Consider the following 18,706-nt stretch of genomic DNA (forward strand, 5'->3'; position numbering starts at 1 on the left):
ACGCAGAGCAGTGAATGAGCCAGGTTCTGCCACCACCCACTGGCATAAACCCCACAAAGGGAATGGGGCTTATTTGGGACTCTGAACAAAGGGCTACATTTAAAGGGCCCAGAACTGCAGCTGAGGACCTCAGCGAGGGCAAATAGACTGTTTATTTACTAGACTCTTTAATACCCCAGAAGGGCCATTTAGACTTTGTGATTCAGCTGGAGGGCCAAGCCACTGAAGGCTTTGAGGGCAGCCAGCAGCCTGCAGGTGGCACCAGGGGTGAGAAAAGGAAGGCGGTACTGCACCCTGCCACTTTGCGGTGCTCAAGAGGTGAGTGCCCCTATACAGGATCGCAGATCAGTGGTGCCTCACCAAGCACCCTGGAAAGATAGAGAAGAATTAAACTAAGGCCGGCAGAGTGACTTGCCCAAATGCAGCAGCAAATCGGGACTAGAAAGCAAGAGAATGACCCCAAGTCCCCTTTCCTGTAGGCCTGGGCTTTAGACTTCCAGAGGCTGAGATTTATTTCAGCTGTATCCTTGATAGGATTTGTAGGCACCTTCTGTAATGGAACAGACTGTAGCTGCTGCTTGTTCTTCCCCCTGCGGATTTGTTGCTTTGGGAAGGAGGTTGTTTTGTAATGTGAAAATTAAAAGCAAAAATGTGCCCCTCTAGGCCACTGTGTTGCTCCAGGATGCATTAAATGAAGAGGTGGGAGAGATCGGGGGAGTGTGTCTAACGGTGTGAGGCGGCTGTCTGAGCTTACTGCATTGCAGCTCTTGCTAGCCACGTAAGAAGCCGCTGCAGCATGTACTGATATTTGGAGGCCAGACTCTTCCTCCCTGAACCCTCCTAGAATGTCCTGAGACTTGGCCATCTTCCTGCTGTTTATATGGAGAAGTCCTGAGCACGTGGGCAGGGCTGGAACATCATCCACCCCGCGGTGTGTGTGTTCTCTCTTTATAAATAAGGTTGGCTGCCCAAAATCAGAGGCTACTGTTGCCGGGAGGGGGGGAAATTTGGACCTACACTTTTAACTGCAGGTTTCCTCCCCTCAGTCTGTTGAAGTAATGCAATTGATTTCCAGGCCTTTGTGTGAAACCATAGCTGAGAGTGTCAGCCCCCTATGAATAATAATACTTTGTATTTGTATAGCAGCTTCCACTGCAAGCACTCCTAACGCCCCTGTGAGGTCCAAAAGGATCACCATCTCCATTCTGTAATCAGGGAAAATGAGGCACAGAGGGGCCAAGTGACTTGCCCAAGGTCATGCAGGGAGTCTGTATCAGAGCCAGGAATTAAAGTCCCATTTCAGTGCCGTAACCGCAAGAACCAGAGTGGTGATTAGACTGCAAGGCAGCAATCCCTGACCTTATTGCTGTGGAGGGCAAAACTCCCCTCAGTTCAGTGGGGCCAGGATTTCACACCCTGGGCTCTTAGCTTTGTGCTTTACCCTCCCCATCCAAGATTTGTGCTGATCCTAAACTGCCCACTCTTGAGGGAGATTGAGGAGTGACCTGGCTTTTTTGTGGGTTTGCGGCTCCACAGACTGACTTGGCTTTGACGGGGAACGTTCTGCCTCTACTTTTTCTGAAGATCTGTTTTCTTCCAAATTCCTGTAAGGATTTACAAGGCCTGTGCAATTTGGCAGCAGTGCCGACAACGGCTCACGAAGCAAAACCATGGCAAACAGCTCATGTAGGTGCTGACTGCATTCGGGGTAGACTGGAATGCAATGACCAGGCAGGTACGTGCTGCCTTTGTAGCGGATTAACTAAAGGACTTGAGCACAGGAAATCTGATTATTCCGGTGCACCAGTTCATGTATATCTTTCACAGAGACACTGTAAGAAAACACAGACCAGATGCTTAATAGCTTCATTGATTTTAATTGGGTTTAGTAAGACAATAAATATCCAAAAAGGAAATCCGCCTCCATTTGCCTAATGATTGAAGAGATCAGTGTGTATGATAACAAGAAAGTGATACAGTAGAATAAGTTTGTATGATGAAATATGTCCTGGGAGCTGGTTATTGGAGAAGAGTCACTTCCCATTGAGTACAAATGAGTTGGAAAGAGCCGTAGAATATAGATGTACAAATAAACCCCTTAACAATTGGCAGAACAGGGATTTAAAAGCCTCTATTCATGGATCACAGGTTTTCACTTTTTATGTGCCAGGCTTTATGGCAGGGGTTCTGAAACGCTCTTGCCGAGCCCCCCTTCGGCGCTTCCTGGCTCGTGCTGAAAACAGGAGCGTAAAGCCACGGTGGGGCGAGTGGTGGAAGGGGCTGGCCGTGCCGAGTACAAGCTGATCTGAGACCACAAGGACGTACTCCGAGCAACGAGGCTGCTTACACTGCTGCAGCTACACTTCTATTTTTTTAGCACGTTAGCTCGATCAGACCTAGCGTGGGTATGACTCCTCGAGCTGGAATTTACCCCTCCTGTTCGCCGTGTAGACGGACCTACTCATGGACTTGAGGAAGGAAAGCCTTCCCACCACAAGGGACGCTCTCAAGTCGAACACCCCTGATATCCCAGCCCTTCACTCCATCCAGGGAAAAAAACCCTACCACAAGCAGAGTCTTTACCTGGCATGGGAGAAGTGCCAGAAGCTCCAGGAAGCCCACTACGGACTTTGTTATTGCTATTGGATTTTACATGGAAGTTGCTCAAATGCTATGGTGACATGCGGCAGGATAAAACTCTAAGATAGATAAAATAGGTCTGGGGGTGAAATTTTCTGGGCTGTGTCCTACAAGAAGTCAGGCTAGAGCAGTGGTTTTCAACCGGTGGTCCACAGCCCCATGAGGGTCCACAGCCTGCGTCTAAGATTTCCAAAGGGGTTTGCACCTCCGCTTGAAACTTTTCAGGAGTCCGCAAATGAAAAAAAGGTTGAAAACCACTGGACTAGCTGATCTTCAGGATCCCTTCTGGCCTTAAACTTGATGAGTATGTGACTTTAGTGGAGAGATGCTAATTTAGCCAAGCCGAGGCTCTGGTCCAAGGTGTTATGCAATGGTGACCAAGCTCCAGACACTGGTGCATGTTATGTAGCATGAGGGACTTTGAGTCCTATTTTAAGTGCAAATCTCGATGCAACCTTAACTACGGTGTCACTACCAATGCCCGAATAGTAGTGTGTGTGTGTACCAATTATATTTAAGGCACTGATCTAGTGAAAGTATTGAAGGACCTACTTCACTTTAAACATGTGAATAGCTCTGTTGAAGTCAATAGGAGTCCAGTAAGTTGCATGCTTCAAGTTAAGTGCGAGCTTCAGCACTTTGCTGGATGGGGGAGGCCCAGGCGGTCTATTTTGGAAGTAGATGTAATCCTAAATGTCCAGAAAACTTGCAGTCATGGAAAGCTTATCGGTATCAGCAGGGTGGGCCTTGAAAATGTGACAGCCAGGCAGGAAGATACAAGATAAGGCTCATTCTTTATCTGGCAGTAGTTCCAGGCTCAGTAACTGGGTGGATGCTTTGCGTTACAAACCACCAACCTCCCTCTCAGGCCCTTCTGTGCTGCTAGGCAGGAAGCCGTGATGCTGCTAGAGTGACTTGGAGCCATAGCCAACAAGAAGGCCTGTTACCTCTCCCAGATGCCCCCGCTTCCCCCCGCCCCAGCACTGCCCTAGAGTGGCACTGAATACAGCCTCAGAGGGCTTGAGCCCTGTTTCCCATGCTAAGTGGCAACGTCTGCTCTTTAGTCCACAACAGGAGTGACCAAAGCTCCCTAAAAGGGGGGGGAGGGCACCTGAACCGTGGCCCCACCCCCCACGTCCCTTTTCCCCCGAAGCCCCGCCCGCGCACCACCTCTTCCCCTACGACCCCACCCCCTGCTCGCTTATCTCTGCCCCTCCCCCCGTTGCTTGCCTTCGCAGCTGGTAAAAAGTGATGGAGCTATGGCTCCTGGCCCCCCTTGTTCCAGCACCCTTGGCCCACAGGTGCAGTTCTCGCTGGCATCAGTGCAAGACGCCCCGCTAGGCTGAGAGTAGCGTTTGCCCTCTCATTTGGAGCAAAAGCCACCCCTGGCCAGAGGGGCAAGAAAATCCCTGTGCCCCAGTGGGAACTGAGGATCTTGCGCTGCCCTCTGTGTGGGGTGAATTTCACCCTTGCTTTCGTGCAACAGCAGGCAGCTGTTCAGACAGGGAGGCACAGGGCATCCACAGAGAAAAGATAAGCAGCCACAACAACCAGCTCTTGTCTCCCGTTGTTCCTGAGGAACAAAATTTAATACTCTGGTGTCTGGATAATTTGCCCTCACCACCCCGACTCTATTGACGTCTAGCTGTACTCTGTCTGTTGCTGCTGTGTGCTCTAAAATACCCGCGGAGCTCCACCCAAGAGGCATTTGCTCTTCTCTAGCGGCTGAAGTGAGTCCAGTGCACCTTGTAATGGAGTCTGCAAAGCACCGTATCGGACCCTGTGGGATGGCAGGACCTGTGTGTCTGTCTGTGGCCGTTGTTGTTGTTGTGACAGGTGAACAGGGTACTGGATTGGAGTTCAGGTGGCCTGGGCTCTCGTCCCTTCTGCTTGAGACCTTGGGCAAGTTACTTCCCCTTTTTGTTGCCCCTCGTTCCTCTCCCACCCTTGCTCTGACTTATCAAAGTAGTTGGCAAGCTTTTCAGGGTAAAGACTGTCTCTCACTTGGTGGACATGAATTATTAAAATATTAGACCACAAAAAAAAGAGAAAAAAAATTTTTTTTCGGGGGTAGGAGGGATAGCTCAGGGGTTTGAGCATTGGCCTGCTAAACCCTGGGTTGTGAATTCAAGCCTTGAGGGAGCCATTTAGGGATCGGGGGCAAAAATTGGGGACTGGTCCTGCTTTGAGCAGGGGGTTGGACTAGATGACCTGAGGTCTCTTCCAACCCTACTATTCTATGACATGCAGCATCTAGTACAATGGAGCCCCGATCTCATGTGCTTAAAAGCATTAACGCTGGGAACTGTAGGACAATGCAAAATGTATTTTAGCTGATCGGTGATGTTTGGCGAGCCCTTTGGCTCTTTGAAAACAATGCAGAGATTTCAGTTCATAGTCTGAGTCCAGGAGAAACACAGACCCTCTGCTTCTGTGGTAGTAAATTCAGGAAGGCAACTCAGGGCATAATTAGCAGTTTATTGAATGGCCAGTAATCCCACAATTCACGGTAATGTTCAGGGTGACCTCCAGATGACTCCTGGATGGGATGGCCAGGGGGTTATCCTGGATAGATCAGGAGTCACTGATGCAAGGGTGCAGAACTAGCTGCCAAAGCTAGTGTCCCACCTGACACGGCTTTATTATTTTAAAGCAAGGTGCCGATGGCGGCTGATGCAATCCAGCAAGGTGGCGAGAGGAGGTAGACTGCGTGTGACTAGTTTGCATTGTGTTTTGGGCTGTATGGGTAGGGGAGTTGATCCTTTTCTATCACAGTGTGACACCCAAACGGTACTTCCCTCAGGACACAATTGTACATGGGATTTGGGCCTAAGGGGCTTTAAAGAAACAGAACACAAACTCCTGCTAAATAATAGAGCAATGTGACTGGCCAGGTACCCGTACTCACTTCAGCGCCCTGGGGCAATTGCCAGGCTGGCCACAGGGGCAAGTCACAGGGAGCACTTTTATGAGCTGGGAAGCTCTAGGGGCTGGTGGGTGGGGGACGACTTCCCATGTGCCCAAAAAGGAAATCAACACCAAGCCATTTGAGCGATGACTGGACGGGGGGGGGAGGGAGGAAAGCTACCTTGAACGCTTCTGATACTGCTTTTTATTTTGCTTTAGAGCAGCTGCCCTTGAGATACTGGTGTGAGCAGAGCCTTTCCCTGTAAAGATCATGCTGTTACTCAAGGGATATTGCTTTATGAAGAGGCTTTCAACAGAAGGTGCCTCCATCTTTCACACGCAAGGCTTCCCACCCGGCCAGCCATGGTAGCACCAACAAAACATTTATTACCATTTGCATTATGGCAGCACCGAGACGCCTCAGGGTTCCCGTTGCCCTATGCACTATAAATACATCCCTGCCTCCAAGACCTCGCCATCTAAATAGACAAAACAATAATCCTTCCTTTATCTCCGTTTTACAGATAGAGAAACTGAGGTCATAGTCACACAAGGAGTCTGGGTAGAGCCAGGAATTGAACCCAGATTCCCTCAGTTTATATCCAGTACCTTAGCTACAAGACCATCTAGTCTCTTGAACGTGCCACCAATTCATCATGAGCAGCTTTAGTAAGGGAGAGCCAGTTACAGTTGGTGTCATAAATAACGGGTTCAATATTTCTATCTATTTTCCTTTCAGAAACCCACGATGTCCACCCTGACGCTTCCAGGCTAGGAGTCTGCCTTGGGACGTGCCGCTGCCCTTTTAAACCTGGCCACCCCAGCCCAGAATGGCTTTGTGCCTCAACCAAGTTTTCAACAAAGACAAAACCTTTCGCCCCCGTAAGAAATTCGAGCCCGGCACCCAGCGGTTTGAGTTGTACAAGAAAGCCCAGGCCTCTCTCAAATCTGGGCTGGATTTGAAGACTGTGGTCCAACTGCCTCCTGGGGAGAATATCAATGACTGGATAGCGGTGCACGTGGTTGACTTCTTCAACAGGATAAACCTTATCTATGGGACGATGTCGGAGTTCTGCACCGAGAAGAGCTGCCCGATCATGTCTGGTGGGCTCAAATATGAATACAGGTGGCAGGATGATCACAAGTACAAGAGGCCGACCAAGCTCTCGGCACCCCAGTACATGTGTATGCTGATGGAATGGATCGAGATGCTCATTAACAATGAGGACATCTTTCCTACCAGGATAGGTAAGTGGACTGTAGTTCTTACATTCAGACAACAACTACTGTGATCATTTCGTCTGGCCTTCTGCATAACACAGGCCAGAGAACTTTACCCAGGGATTCCCACATCCGCCCCCAACAGCTTGTGGTTCCTCATAGATTTTAAGGCCAGAAGGGACCATCATGATCATCTAGTCTGACCTCCTGCACATCACAGGCCACAGAACCTCCCCCACCCACTCCTGTAATAGACCCTAATCTCTGGCTGAGTTACTGAATTCCTCAACTCATGATTTAAAGACTTCAAGCTACAGAGAATCCACCATTTACACTAGTTTAAACCTGAAAGTGACCCGTACCCCATGCTGCAGAGGAAGGCGAACCCCCCCCAGCATCTCTGCCAGTCAGACCTGAGAGAAAATTCCTTCCTGGTCCCAGCTTTGGTGATCAGGTAGACCCTGAGCATGTGGGCAAGACCCACCAGTGAGATACCTGGGAAAGAATTTTCCCCCTCATCAGCTATTGGAGATAGGCTGTCTGGTTTTGTAGGCAACCTCATCATACCATCCCCTCCATAAACTTATCAAGCTCAGTCTTAAACCGCAGCATATCTTTTAGCCAATCATCCTGCCATGATGTTGTATAAACTCCAAGGGATGGAGAATCCAGCACATCACCAGTAGCATGTTTCCATGGATAATTATTTTCTCTATTGAAGTTTTGCATTTTCTTTTTAACACTCATTGGAAAGGCGAGGAAAATATGCCAGCTTTGTCCTGCAACCAGCTTAATGAAGTGACACTATGAACTCCCAGTCTGTTGAATCCTTTCCCCCCTACATATGGTGCTTTGTGGAAGTGGGGGACTCTTAGCACTCGTTAGAGCCAGGCAGGATGTGTGGACTGGTGCTACTCAAGCATCCTGTACATAGCTGTGGCAATGCACTCCACCCCAGACCTATGGCATGCCCTGCTATTCCACTCCTAGGCCTACCTGTGGCCTACAAGGACATGTGGCTTTTTCAGTGAGGACAAATCTCCACCAGGAGAATAGGATGTGGCCCACCACAAACAGTTGTTCTTATAACCTAACCCAGTTCCCAGAGGGGAAAAGTTTGTGAACTAACCCTCTTTATTGCCCATCCTGCAGATTTAATCCTCGCTACCCCTGTGGGTAACTATGGTGATAATATCACATATGCTAATCAGGTTCATTTGCCTTCTTTGGGGAGATCAGGGATTGGAGTCTACTGGGTTTGCCAATTGGTGTCGGCGATTCGTTATTCGGTCTGACAGACACATACCAGCAATCCTGTTGCCATACAGATGGCTCTCGCTGTTTTCAGTGTCTTCATGGAGCACACGGATTCCATAAATAAACTTCTCCCTAGATAGCAGTTGGTCCTCTTCATGGTGCAGTTGTACTGAACCCAGCTGCCAAGCCCACATGGCGCTCTTGGAAGCGGTTCCTTTTCCAATGAAATGAGCAACGCGTGATTTTATTTATTTATTTATTTATTTAACTTTTTTTTGTCCTCCTCCAAAGGAAGTTTTAAGAATCTTAAGACATAGCGATCATCCTTCCAGTGAAACACAGCCCTTGGCGAGTCTTCCTTGACATTATTGCTTTCCAGAGGGGCATGGGCTCGTGAATCTGAATCAAGTCACTGCAGCTGAGGGTTCCTATTTTAGTTATCTTGGTGGGAAAGCCATACGAATCTGGGATGGAAAAGACCGGTGCAGGATTATTGAGCTCCCTGCCTGCCCTGGCCCCACGCTGCTCCCAGAAGTGGCTGGCACATCCATGCCTTGTGTGCTGCCCACACCCCGAGTGCCGGCTCCACGGCTCCCATTGGCCAGGAGCTGCCTTAGCCCCACTGCGCCCCTGCCTGGGAGCTGCCCGAGGTAAGCAGGGCCAGGGGGCTCCACACACTGCCCCCTCCACACGCTGATCCCGGCCCTGTGGCCCCTGCGGGGGGGCATGGAGCTCTGCGTGCCGCCCCTGCCTTCAGGCACTGCCCCCAGAGCTCCCATTGGCCGCAGTTTCCAGCCAATGGGAACAGCGGAGTTGGCACTCGGGGTGTGGGCAGCGCGCATAGACTCTTAGCCTCGCTGCAGGGACGTTCTGCAAGTGGTGTGGGGCCAGGGCAGGCAAGGAACCTGTCTTAGCCCCGCTGCACTGTCCGGACAGTTAGCAGCCTAAAATCTCCCAGTTTGGCTTCAGTAGCCTCTGAGAGATAGGGCCTGATTCCAGGAGACTCTTGGCAAAACCAGGAGGGTTGGCAACCCTACCACCAGCCAGGCCATCAGCTGGCATGAGCAGCAGCACGACCCCCTGAGCAACTGGAGCAGCTGGAGCAGCGGCCTGGGCCACTGGCTCACCCGAGCCGCCCCTGGCTACCAGCCAAGCCCCAGGCTCCTGGCCAGAGCTGAGGCTTCTTGGGGGGTGGGGGGGGGAGCGAGGGCAGGGCCTCTGGGCGGAGCATACCTTTGATACCTGCCGCACATGCCAACAGGTGTGTTCTTAAGCCCAACAACAGCATTAGGCTAATGGCTGCTCGAAGCATTCCCCCACTGTGGTGGTAGCTACCATGTCTGCTTGTTCTCAGCCTTGCTCCCGCTCTGGATCCAGCCTTGCCTTACTCCATGTAAACTGGCTCTGACACTGGTCTCCTAATCCTGGCTACTGACTTCTTCTCCAGCCGTGAGCCTGGCTGCTTACATCCCAGTCTCTGGCATAAACAGGTAACCTGACTTTCAGAAGTGTAGATCAGCCAGCAGTTCCTTCCAGCCCTGGGATGTGCTGGGCCCTTCGAAAAACCAGGCTGCTTATTTAGATGCCTAAATATGGATTTAGGAGGCTAACTTTAGGCCTGCATTATTGCAAACCTTCAGCTGGGCTCTCTAATAATCACAAAATATCATGCTAGCTTTTGTTTGTCATCACCACAGTATCTGAGTGCCTTCCACGTGAGATTGGTAGCAGCAGTGAAGTCTCTAATGGACTACATGGAGTCTCTTAGTCCCAGAAAGAGAGATGTGCAAAACTCTGCTTGGTTGTGGGGCGGTAGGGTAGTTTCAGGTTCTTGTTTTTTATTTCGGGAGTGCAGGAGGGGGTGGGCCAGAGGGGGTCTCTTGCAAGGCAGGTTACAGCTGGTCATTTAGTTTTGTGGGTGATCTTGGTAGTTTAAAAATTTGGTTTTGTTCTGATTCAGAATGAAAGTCAAAAATGTCAAAATTCTCAGTGGAAAGGCAAAGCCCTGGGGTTCCCAGCCCTGGAGTTCCCAATCCTAGGGCAGCCCACCTGGCTGCTTCCCTACAGCCACAGATGCTGGAAACATAGGGGGAGCAATGAACCTGAGTGGCCAGGCTCCTGTGGTCTTAGCTCCCTGTCGTTCCACCTGGCTCCTCAGTAGCCCGCCTGATAGGTCAACTGACAGAACCCTGCCTGGCAGATGGGGCTCTGGAGGAGCCCTGTCTACGTTCTGCCCCAGCTTTGTCAAACTATCTCCGCAAAACCGTTTGATCTAGGTGAATTGGCCAATTCTGACGATAGCTGGTCGAGAAAACCCTAATGAAATATTCGATGACCACTTTTTTTTTTTTTTTTTTTGCTTCCCAAAAGCTTTTCCCGTGACAGTCATCCCAGAACCCCTCTGTACTGGGCTGTTTCTGGGTTTTTTTCAGTTGTCCAGTTGCCAGCTATTTTTCACCTGCACCACTGTGTCCTAGTCAGTGCCATAGAAACACATGCCATTCTGCAGAAACCCACTGGGGTTCAGAGAAAGCCATTATTGATGGACCTCCAGGAACAAGCAGAATGTTCTCATGCTCAGAACCCCTCTCCTGAGTCTCACAAACAGCGACGTGGAACTGACAATGGCGGTTTGTGGGCGTTCTGGCTGATAGTAAGAGAATATGGGTCCGTATCCTTTGAGCCCTGCGAGGGGATCTGTGCTGTCTACACTGCAATTAAACAGCCCCTTAGCTCAAGCCCCGCAAGCCTGAGTCAGCTGGCATGGGCCAGAAGCAGGTGTCTAATTGCAGAGTAGACATACGTTGAAAGGCTGGAGCCTTTCGTCACACGCCATTGTCAATAATTCCCCAATTAATGACTCTGACAAACTGAGGTTAATTACTTTGTAGTTTTGGCATTGCAGAAGATGGAGCTGCCTGGCCAAAAGGGAAATGCCACATTTATTTGTTTCTGATGAGGGCTCTTTCATTTTATGAACTCAACAATAGAACAAGTTTGGGTGAGAGTGACAAGGCAGGGGCATTGGAGCCAGTCGAAGGAATGAAAGCACATAAACAAAAGAAGATGCTCAATGTGGTCTGCAAAGAACCAGACCTTGTAGGGCAGCCTGAGGGATACACTGGGAATGGATCAAGGTGATGTGAAGGGAAGACGTGGGGCAGGGGAAATCTGCAGAATTCAGAGATGTTAAAAGTCAGGAGGGACAATTATGATCGTCTACCCTGGCCTCCTCTATCACACAGGCCATAAAATCTGAAAAAATGCCTGCATCAAGTCCATCACTTCTGTTGGAGCGTATCAGGGCCAGGGGGTTGGCAGTCTGGCTTCGGGGTTAGCATTAGATGCTGGCTGAGGGTCCAGGAGCCGATTACCAGAAATCAGGCCTGGTTGGAACACCAGGAGATCAGAACTGAGAGACGAACCAGAGGGCAGGGATCATGAGTCAGTTACCAAGACTCCAGACACCAGGAGGTCTGATCAGAAGGCAAGACCAGGCGAACACCAGACCAGTGGTCCATGGCAGAGTGAAGCCCTATGGTACAGATGACTACCTATTTCCTCCTCTGGCTTAAATAGGGGCTGCAGCCCGCTCAGGAGCTTGCCCAATCAGAGCAGAGGGGTGGGGCTTGTGCCCTTGGGCTTCATGGGCCCCAGTCCCAGCTGCTATCTCAGCTGCCAGTGGAGGGCTGGAGTGTGATGAAATCCGGGTCCATGTTGGGAGTTGAGACCCCTGGGGCCTGACAGAGCTATAGCAGAGCTTCCAGAAAGAAATCCAGTTTTGATTTAAAGAATTCAAGTGAGGGAGAACCCCTCACAGCCCAAGGTGGGTGGTTACAATGGTTAATTCCCCTCACTCTTGAACATTTGCACCTGATTCCTAGTCTGAATTCATCTAGCATCAGCTCTCCACCAGTGGGTCTGGTTACAGGTGTTTTTTTTTCTGCTGTGTTAATGAGCTGTCTATTATCAGACTCCCGCTCCCTGTGGAAGTACCTCCATTCTCCCCACCCCTCCATACCAGCCGCTGTGTGTACATAACCATGGTCTCCAGTCCCTTTCCCAGCAGAGGTGCTGCGTGAACCCTTATTACCCTCTTTCCTCCACTGAGAGGGGCTGTTTGTGTCTACCTTCCTCCCTCTCTCCATAGCAGGGGTTCGCTATGCCCCATTCTGCAATACCAGGGTCCCCCATTCTCCACTCACCTTCCCTGAACTGGGTGCACTTCCCCCTCCTTCCCCCCTTCTTCTTGCTTCTTAACACATAGAGTGAATAGTTTGCAAATGACCCCCAGGCTGTAAAACGTTCCTGTGATTCAGGACAAGGAAGATGTAGAGCAGCGTCTGTTTGAGGGTAAATCACGTGCAGACAGAAGGGCAAAACTCATCCCATGAATCGCTGGCTACAGAGAATTAAGTCCCGCTCCAGAAATTCCTCTCTGGACTCCGCCCCAGGGCTGCCGAACAGTGGAGTCCCACGGATATCTGACATGTCGTACGATTCCCATGGCAGCGTAATAGTCGGGGCCCTGTCCTTCTGTATTCTACTCACTCAGGCAACACTCTGACCTGAATCTGATACTGCCTGCAGGAGGTGGGTGTTGGTGTCTCATTCTCTCTCATGTGGGTCTCACATGCTTCCCCCGTCGCGTGATGTTGCCATGTGCAATGGAACTCCCCAAGGGCAAGCAATCTCTTCTGCTCTCTGGCAAGGGCTGACTGACCGCTGACAAACCAACCTTTGCTGAGAAATGCCAAGTGTTGCCTGAACTCCCTTATGTTATTTGCAGTTCTCCTCGGCCGTCTGAGTCATCCAAAAATCACAAACGTAGAGGGGGGGCACAGTTCAGCAGGGCTAGTCGGCCAGCTGTATTGACAGGCAGGGAAAGAGACTTGCTACTCCACAAACCAACGCGCTTTGTGCAGCTGGGGGTGGAAAATCGCTCCTCCTGGCTCTGGGAAATCAGATGGAAATTAACGCGGATGGTTGGCTCACGGTATCATTGACTCCTTTGGTTTTTAGGGCTGGGTACTCAGCTGATGTACATCTGCAGAGCTGCTTTGGCTTCCGCGGAGGATATACCCTAGTGCAGGATCTGGCCGTTAATGTTTGTTAGCACTGTAGCAGATAGGACGGGTCGTTGGGGAGCTCGGACTCTGAGTCTCTGTTGCAGCCCCAGAGTTTCAAAGGGCCAGATTTTGATACCCTTAGGCCCTCACTTTGAACCGTCCCACTGGCTCCCATGAAGGAACGGGTCTGTTCAGCATCAGTGAGGGTAGCCGAACCTGGCCCTGGATTTGCGGGTGCAATTACATTGGGTTAGATGGTCGCAGCCCTCCCTTGGCCAGGCAGGGAACTAAGGTCTTTTCCCCTTCCCCACCCCAGCTCGGCCCTGCTGAGACTCCAGCCTTGAGAGTGGGGAGCAGGAGTTATGTATCTCATACAGCTCCCTGTGAGTGACTGGGATGGCGGGCATGGATTGTGAAGGGCCCAAGCTCCACCGCTTGCCCTTCGTCCCTGGCCAGCTTAACTGCCGGGGTGCATGGCGGGGGGATGAGCTGCTCCATTAAAAGGGAGGAAGTAACTTACTCCCTCTCCAAGGGGGAGCAGGGGAGGAATTGTGACTTGGACTCCCAACTCCTTCTCTGCTCTGCATCGCCGCGCTGCCCCGTGCTCGGGACAGGATGGTACAGGTCCAGCCCAGCCCGCTGAGCGCCCAGGGAAAGCTCCCATCGGGCCAAGCTTCCCAACCATGAGCAAGATCTTGATGAGGGGGACAAGGGACACCTAGCCGTGGGTTGCCCAGCAGCTGTGCCCTGGGCCAGCACTTCCACCTAAAGTGAATGCAGAATGGTTGGTGCCACCATCCTGGGGGAGGCAGGTGACCTCTGTAATTAGGGATGCAGGTACCACACTGATTGGAGTCCCGGGGCAGCGGGGGAGGGAACACAGGGAGAGCCCAGACTCCAGGGGCTATTCTGATTGGGTGGGGTGAATGTGTAGACTGAATCAGGGAAACAGCCTTCCCCCCACTCCCCTCACCAGGTCAGCGGAGCAGATCCACAGATGCTATTTCCCCTGGCCGCTTGGAGAGGGGAGGAACGGAAAATCCACATAAGCAGGGGGCAAAGCCAGGGGGACCCACTGCTGTTGGTGGCTGAGATCCACTTGGGCAGGAGCCTCACAGCCCTTCTGCTGCCGGGGTACCCTCAGGGGCTGCAGAAGTACAGGCAGGGTTTGCCCCTCAGCAGCAATGTCAAAGGAGTGAGGCTGCTATGGGGCGGTGATTGGGCATGTGACCGTTCCCTTCTCTTCAGCGAGGAGGCCTTGCGCATCTGGTAGCTGGGAAGGACTTTACCGCCCCCCTCCCCCGCCCCCCGCTCAGCTCCTATCTTATCCCAGTGGGGGAGCTTTTCTGTGGGCCTGAAGGGAATGCTGAGCACGGCTGGGGTGTTGCTAGACACGGCAGCCCGTTATGCTGAGGCCTGACTGAGCTGCTGTGCCCACTCATGGGATGGCTTCCTTTCCCAGATATGGTTGCTGTCACACAGTGCTACGGGACACGCACACACAGGAATTATTATAATTTGCATTGTGGTAGCACCTATGGACCAGCTCATGGACCAGGATCTAAGTGTGCTAGGAGCTGTACAAACTGAACAAAAAGAGAACCCCCAAAGAGTTTATAATCCAAGAGTAAGACAAGAGGCAGCAGATGGACAGGAACAATGAGACAGCATGGGCCGGGGTAGCCACATGCCACCTTGTTGAGGTGTTTGTAGGCCCCACGGAATTATTTCATGTAGAAGCTTGGGCGTAGGATTACTAAGGACAGTGGTGGTATGAGTCAACAATGGAAGATAAGGGTAAAGGCTAAAGACTTAGCTTCACACACCCACATTGTTCTGATTTACTATGCCAATGTTGTTAAAGCACTACAACTACCCTAATGTGGATGCGGTTATACCAGTATAAAGATCCTCATGCTGGGATGGCTTATTCTTTTATGGGAAGAGGAATAAGCTATAATGGTAGAAGGACTTTTATATTGGTCTAACTGCAACCATATGAGGGATTGGACTGATAAAACTATGTCCACAGAAAATCAGACCCTTAACCGACATAGTGACTCCAGTACAAAACCTGCGTAGATCAGGTCTACAGATTGTAAAAGAGCGCTGAGCACCCTTTTAAATTCTGTCCGTGAAATTAGCAGGCTTTGTTCATAGTTAAGCAACTATGTGAAGTGCTTTCTTTCTAAACACAATCTGGGCCTTCCATGCCCTTTCCCAAAGAACACAATTAACAAAACAAAACAAAACAATCTGATACTTTCCCAATAATAAAGGGGGGAAACATTTGGACGCAGCATGATGCGATTGTAAAACCAGCCAGCTGAGAAAACAAGGAGGGGTTTTTTTGTCTTTTCCCATCTCCTTCCGAAATTAACACCATGCATAATTTGCAGCTGCTGTCCTGCCATTAATTTTAAGTGGCGTTTTAAAAAAAAGTTTTTAAAATGGTGTTTAAAGAGGAAGGGGCCATTCTGTTAACAATAAGCTGCCAAAATGGGATTGAATAATAATAATTAATAATTCATTGTATTAATACTGCTGACTTGAATTATTCCTTTCTACAGTTTCATGGGACTGATTAATAATGAAAGAATGCAATTAGCTGGCACTAGTGTACGTAGGCAGACTCCTGGCAGGGAGGATACAAAGACTGCTTAGAATTGTGTTTCCATAATTGTGTATACTTTTGGATTTCTCTCATTTTAATGTCTTTCTACCCATTGTCTCACATGGTTTCCGTGTTTTGAAGCAATCAGTGCAGTGTGTGGAAAACATGTCTCCTTGAGCATTTAAAGCACAACCCTAGGTAGGTTTCAAGTAAAACGTCCCAGTAAAGTTAAAATTAAGGTGCTAAACCATTGTACGGCTGCAAGTCACCCCTAAGACCAGGGTCCTGGCCAAATATCAATTAAGGTAATTAAATTTTGAGTACTTGTATCCTTCCGAGGGTTTCAGATGGATACGGTTCTCTTCACTCGATGGCCTCACTTGTTGTTGTTGTTCCTGAGTGCTGTTAAGCAGTTGCTATGTGTCACCTCAGATGTGGCTGCATTTCTGTAGAGGGGAAAATGATTCTTCTCGGTGTAGATTGTCCAATCAGGTTTTGAAGTTTGGGAAGTGTTTTGGAATCAAAGTCACTATGTATGAGGGCTTGTCCTCCAAAGCGAATTAAACTCAACTGAATTAAGGCCACCTTAATTCTGTGTCAGTGTCCACGCAGGGATTTATTGTGGTTTAACAAATCCCTTTTAAAAGTTCATTTGGATTCATTTTCCTGGGTAGACTAGCCCTGAGTTGCTCACTCTAGTCAAAACAATCCTATAATGTAGGATTATGGCAGCACCATCATGTATCATGTGATAGGGAAACCTTTCATATGGTTTTGTTCTATATTAGGACTTTGGTTAACACAGTGATAAAAGCAGCAGGCCTGGATTTTAGAATTAGGCACTGTCTTTGTGGCTGGAATTATAATAATGGATTATTATTATTTACATTAGCACCTAGAGGTCACAACCAAGATTGGGGCCTCACTGGGCTAGAGCAGAGGGGGCCCATTACCGCTCTGCTCCATAACGTGATGCCTCTCCAATAAGTAACCCTGTTCCACATCGATAACCAACCTCATTTCCCCCCAGTGTCCTCGGTCGTGATTTAAAGCTGAGCATCTGGAAGTGCAGGGTCGGTGCTGCTGGGAATCTCTGGAAGTCAGGTTAGCTCTTTTTCAGAAGGGTCTGATTGGGGCTGGGGAAGGAGTTTAATTTCTCAGCGATGGCTAATGAGCCATCAGTGAGGCAATTTTATCGATGCAGCAAAGATCAGCTGAAGGGAAAGCATGTTAAGAATCACGCAAGCCTGCCTGACACCAGATCCGTTACAGCTGAATGGCCCTGTGTGCCTCTGGCTCGAGAAATCTTCCCCTTGTCTTCTACCAGGAAGGCTCCTCTTTCTTCTAATGAGGCTGGAGAGAGAGGGAGGCTCGTTTAGCTCCGGATGTCCCTGCCCCCGTGGCAAACGATGCTCCATCATTCTAGGGAGCAGCTCGGTTAAGAGCCAAGATGGGATGGCTTGAGGAGCAGAAGGGCGAGTTATTTATGCCACTCCATAAGGGACAGATGAGATGTGGAACATGCCTGGTGTGGGTGTTTTGTTCTCGCAGGGGTGCGGTGGCTGCCAGGGCGATGGCTCGGTACCCGAAAGAACATCCATTGAATTTAGATTCAGGGCAAGGGGAAGTTCAGTTTCCCTAGCTCCTTGCTGATGTGAGAAAAGAGGCAAGGCTGGTACCCGTTGCTTTGGAACTTGCCACTTTCCGATGCTGAACTGCGGGTAGGAGCAGCAGGATGGTAAGAAGCCTTCAGGGCTTTGAAAATTCACAGCAGCACATAGATAGAGGGGGGTGGAAGTTTATCAGATTTCCACCCCACTTCCTGCCCAGAGGAAGGCTTTTTAATCATCTTTCAGGCCACCATGCTGAGTGGATCCTGTGTACCACAAACAGACAGCTTGCCTCTTCCTTTTTAAATACTTTGGCACGGTCTGGGTTAAGACTTGCTTCTGAGCATGATGGGGATATACATTCTCCTGTATCTGCTGCAATTGCCCGGTAGAAGCTAAGATTCTAGAATGACATATCCATGCTTCAGGTCGTTTCCTGGCCATCTCAGGGGTCAGGAAGGAATTACTACTTCCCATGCACAGGGGTGTTGTGCTTATTTTCCCGTTTCATCCGAAGCAGGGTGGCAGCAGGAATCTGGACTCGATGGGCTGGGATAATAAATTTCGTATTATTATGATGAGCCCTTTCCCTAGGACGGGGCATAGTTCTTCAGTTCTTATAAAAGGCTGATGTGGCAGCTTATGCAGCCATGTGATGGGATGTAGGGGTGGATGAGAAGGGACAACGTACTGACATGTCAGAGGAGAGCATGACGTGGAGAATTCACGTTCAGTTACAGTTGAACATCAAGCACGTGCTCGGGGTGACTTTGCCAAATCCAGTTTGTCCGATCTGCCTGATGTCACCGTGTCTGATCGCTTGGAAACCTTTCTGCCTTATTCACCCACAGCTGCCTGTTAACATCCCCTGCACACTCCAAATCAAAGGCAATACCAACTCCAGTGCCACATGGGCATATGTGGGCTTGTGTGTGTGTTCATGGGGAATCATAACACTGTGGCACCATGTGGCAGAAGTGGGGACTAGCCTATCAGTCTTGGGCCGTGGTAACTGGAGCTGATGAGTTCGGTGCATGGGAGTTCATGCAAACATTTTTTTCCCTGGTTTTTGTCTCGTTGGGAGTTCATCCCTCCAGAGGGCTGGGCATTGAGCTCCACAGAACTAGCACAGACCTAGGCATCAGCGGAAGAACATTCTTGCAGAAGGTGATGGCAGAGCAATATAAATTCTTGGACCTGTGATTGTTGATCTTTTAACGAGAAGGTTGGGAGTGTGCACATAGGAGGTGACTCTGGCTGGGAAGACATCGTCTCTGCGTTCTCAGTAGTGGACTTCTCCATCTCCTGGTCTGAACAGGGAACTTCCATTCCCTACCCATTACTGGTTTGGTGTCACAAAACACTTGAGACTCTGCCCTCTCTAAATT

The 18,706-nt window shown here is 50.0% G+C and overlaps 1 protein-coding gene across 1 annotated transcript in view; it reads left to right on the forward strand.

The window, feature by feature from the left end:
* MOB3C (MOB kinase activator 3C) overlaps positions 1 to 18,706 on the forward strand; it is a 49,810-nt gene that overhangs the window by 8,566 nt on the left and 22,538 nt on the right. Inside the window, exon 2 of the mRNA XM_073357814.1 lies at positions 6,287 to 6,795. Within this exon, the coding sequence (XP_073213915.1) occupies positions 6,378 to 6,795 (418 nt within the window). The 5' untranslated portion in view covers positions 6,287 to 6,377. The remainder of the gene's footprint in view (positions 1 to 6,286; positions 6,796 to 18,706) is intronic.

Source organism: Lepidochelys kempii, chromosome 8 (genome assembly GCF_965140265.1).
Source record: "Lepidochelys kempii isolate rLepKem1 chromosome 8, rLepKem1.hap2, whole genome shotgun sequence".
Taxonomy (NCBI): Eukaryota; Metazoa; Chordata; order Testudines; family Cheloniidae; genus Lepidochelys; species Lepidochelys kempii.